Source organism: Myotis lucifugus, unplaced genomic scaffold, assembly GCF_000147115.1.
Source record: "Myotis lucifugus unplaced genomic scaffold, Myoluc2.0 scaffold_3, whole genome shotgun sequence".
NCBI lineage: Eukaryota > Metazoa > Chordata > Mammalia > Chiroptera > Vespertilionidae > Myotis > Myotis lucifugus.
In genome coordinates, this window is record NW_005871051.1 from 18883255 (window position 1) to 18885938 (window position 2684).

A 2684-nucleotide genomic window follows, 5' to 3' on the forward strand; every position below is an offset into this window, starting at 1 on the left:
CTGTCCTAGAGATGACACAGCATTCAATAAACATAACAAATAAGCAAAAATTATACAGTATGCTAGAAATACAGAGCTCATAAGGTTTCAAGCTCAGGGTAAGTGAAAGAAGGGAAAGGAGAAACTGAATCTAGGCATGAAAGAGAGGGGGCAAAGAGGAGGGGAGTGAGGCAGGGCATGATGACAGGGGTTTTCTCTGGTAGGGGAAATGCGGGCAGTGCAGAAATTAGAAGTCTGGGTTTGGGAAATGAGAGGGGGCACAGCAGTACAGCCATGGAGGAAAAATGGGGTAATATTGGATCTACCCTGCAAGCATGCCCCAGGTCAACCTTGTGGGGGTGAGCAGAGCAGGCCCAGAGCAGGAACACAGAATCCCACAGGCCTCTGCTCAGCCCAGCTGTCCCGTCACTCACGCCCGTTGCCCATTGGTTATTTTTGCTATGGAATGTGCCAGCCCCTCGGATTCTCCTGGAGAACAGGGGCTCAGGTTACTCCCTCTCCTCACTCAGCTCCCCCATCTGTGAGTGGGTGTGTTTGGGGGTGGCAGGGAAAGGGCCTGTGGGTGGTCAGGGTCCTCTGGCTGGAAATGATATAGACACACATGTGTACCCTCTCAGCACAGGTCCCTGTGCGTGTGTCTGCATGTAGAACATTTGCCTCCGGGTATCTGGGGAACTGGACCACTTGCATGTACCCAGAATGTACCAGACATGACTGTAAAGCAAAGGGGCCACAAGTAACTTCAGGGGCCAAGTGGAAACTGATCATGAGCAAGGTCCTGTTGTCAGCAGCTGAACTTGAGCATGCTTGCCCCCCCTAAAATATGTACTGTGCAGGCTGAACAAAACTCATCCTTTGGCTCTGTATTTATTTTGGACCCATGCTTTCAAGAAATAAAGTTAGGGAACCTATCAGTGTGTGAGTCTTTATGGCATAGTGGTCACTAATTCCATCACAGTGTCTGGATTAGAATCCCGATTCTACCAATTATTGGCTGTGTGACCTTGGACAAGTAACCTCTCTGTGCCTCAGTCTTCCCCTTGTTGTGAGGATTTAGTGAATTTATTCATAGAAAGTGCTTAACACGCTAAGGTGCATACTAAGCATACAATAAGTGCTGATGATAATGACTCTGTAGTCACATCTCGGAAACCAGGACTGGCACTACTTGTGTATGCTGGGATGGAAATTTGGATCTGGGGGACACGTGGAGACACACAACCTGTGTGGCTTTGGCTAAGTGACAGGACTTTTCTGAGTCTTAGCCTTGTAGGTTAAATGAAGCCAGTTAACACTCATAAAGATTTCAAGCTCATAGGGTTGTCGTGAATGAGGTAGCATTTATAAAGTGCCTGGCACTTGGTAGATGGTTAAGAAAGTTACAGTAATTGGGTGGAAAGTAGAGTTTTGTGTAGGCAAAGTGTGCATAATGCTATGGGAGAACTAAGAAAGTTTGGTGAGTACACTCACCTGTGAGTGAGAAGATGGGTCCTATTTGTGAATAATTAGGAGAGCTTCTTGGCACCTTAGCTTGCGTGTGTGTGTGTGTGTGTGTGTGTGTGTGTGTGTGTGCAGGGATAGAGTACCTACCATCAAGAAACTCAAGAGCCCTCTCTGGGCTTTCCTGAGATGCCTGGGGGTGTTTACAGCTGGGGCCATGTCAGCACGGAGCCCCCAGCCACGAGGAGCCTTGTCCTGTGTACGACCTAGGCGCCCTCACCAGCGCTGTGGCCTGCAGCATACTCGGCCACCAGCGAGTTGGGTACCGCCTGGCACAGGTCCGTGTGCGCATGTTTGTAGAGTGAGCAAGTCGAGATGCGCTGACCTTCCGGACCTTCCGGAGCCGTCCCGCGGGAAGCGGAAGGAGGTGGCGTGGAGGTTGCGTAGGGCTGCCAATGAGAGCGTGGCCCGATCTCTTGTGGGGGCCACTGCACCCCTTTCTGTGCCTCAGTTTCCCCATGTGTCCAGGGCCCGGGAGGCAGATGCGGGATGGGGGTGCGGGAGCGCAGGTGATAGCCGTCCCAGGAGACGCAGGGGTGCAGGCCAGGGAAGGGGCGCCAGGTGGGGTGCGGGCTGGCGGGGGAGGGGCGGGCTCTGGGCGCGGCCGCCGCCTTCCCCGCGCCTGGGCTCCCGCGCCCCCGAGGCTGCTTCCGCCACCGGCGCTGGCTCCAGTCCGCTCCCCGGCCGCCCCCGGCCCCGCCTCCGACTCCGACTCCGCCTCGCCCCCGCCCGTCCCCTCCTCGCCCGGCCGCCCGCCCGGCCCCCTCCCCCGCCATGAAGAAGCTGTGGGTGAAGAAGCGTTTCCAGGTGAGGGCTCCGGGGGCGGGCGGCGCCGGGAGGGGGTAGGAAGGGCTGGGCACCCGGAGGGAGGGCGGGTCACCGCGGCTGGGCCCGGGGAGGGGGCGCTGGAGTCGCGCCTGTCCCACCCTGGCCGCTGAGGCCGCGGGGCCGGGCGCTCAGGGGGCTCCCGGATTTGCTGTGTGAGCGCACAGCCCCCCGCCCCTCCCCGCGCGGAGCCCCCTCTCCCCCCATCCCCATCGACTGTATTCCCCGCGACCACCCGGGGAGATCTCCGCGCCGCCTTTGGCGTGGAGCGCCCACTAGCTTCTTGGCCACCTTGTTCTCTTCTAGCCTCTGGCCAACCTGGGCCCGGGCCCTGCCCGGCTTCCCCCAGCCCCCCACTC

At 57.6% G+C, this 2684-nt stretch overlaps 2 protein-coding genes across 2 annotated transcripts in view; both read left to right on the forward strand.

Annotated features, from left to right (window-relative positions):
• Positions 1-1805, forward strand: part of LOC106698888 (striated muscle-specific serine/threonine-protein kinase-like) — a 6857-nt gene extending 5052 nt beyond the window's left edge. The window contains exon 3 of the mRNA XM_023763382.1: positions 1650-1805. Within this exon, the coding sequence (XP_023619150.1) occupies positions 1650-1805 (156 nt within the window). The remainder of the gene's footprint in view (positions 1-1649) is intronic.
• A 469-nt stretch (positions 1806-2274) lies between these two features.
• LOC111828096 (striated muscle preferentially expressed protein kinase-like) overlaps positions 2275-2684 on the forward strand; it is a 7411-nt gene continuing 7001 nt past the window's right edge. The window contains 1 exon segment of the mRNA XM_023763387.1: positions 2275-2307. Coding sequence (XP_023619155.1) covers positions 2275-2307 — 33 coding nt within the window.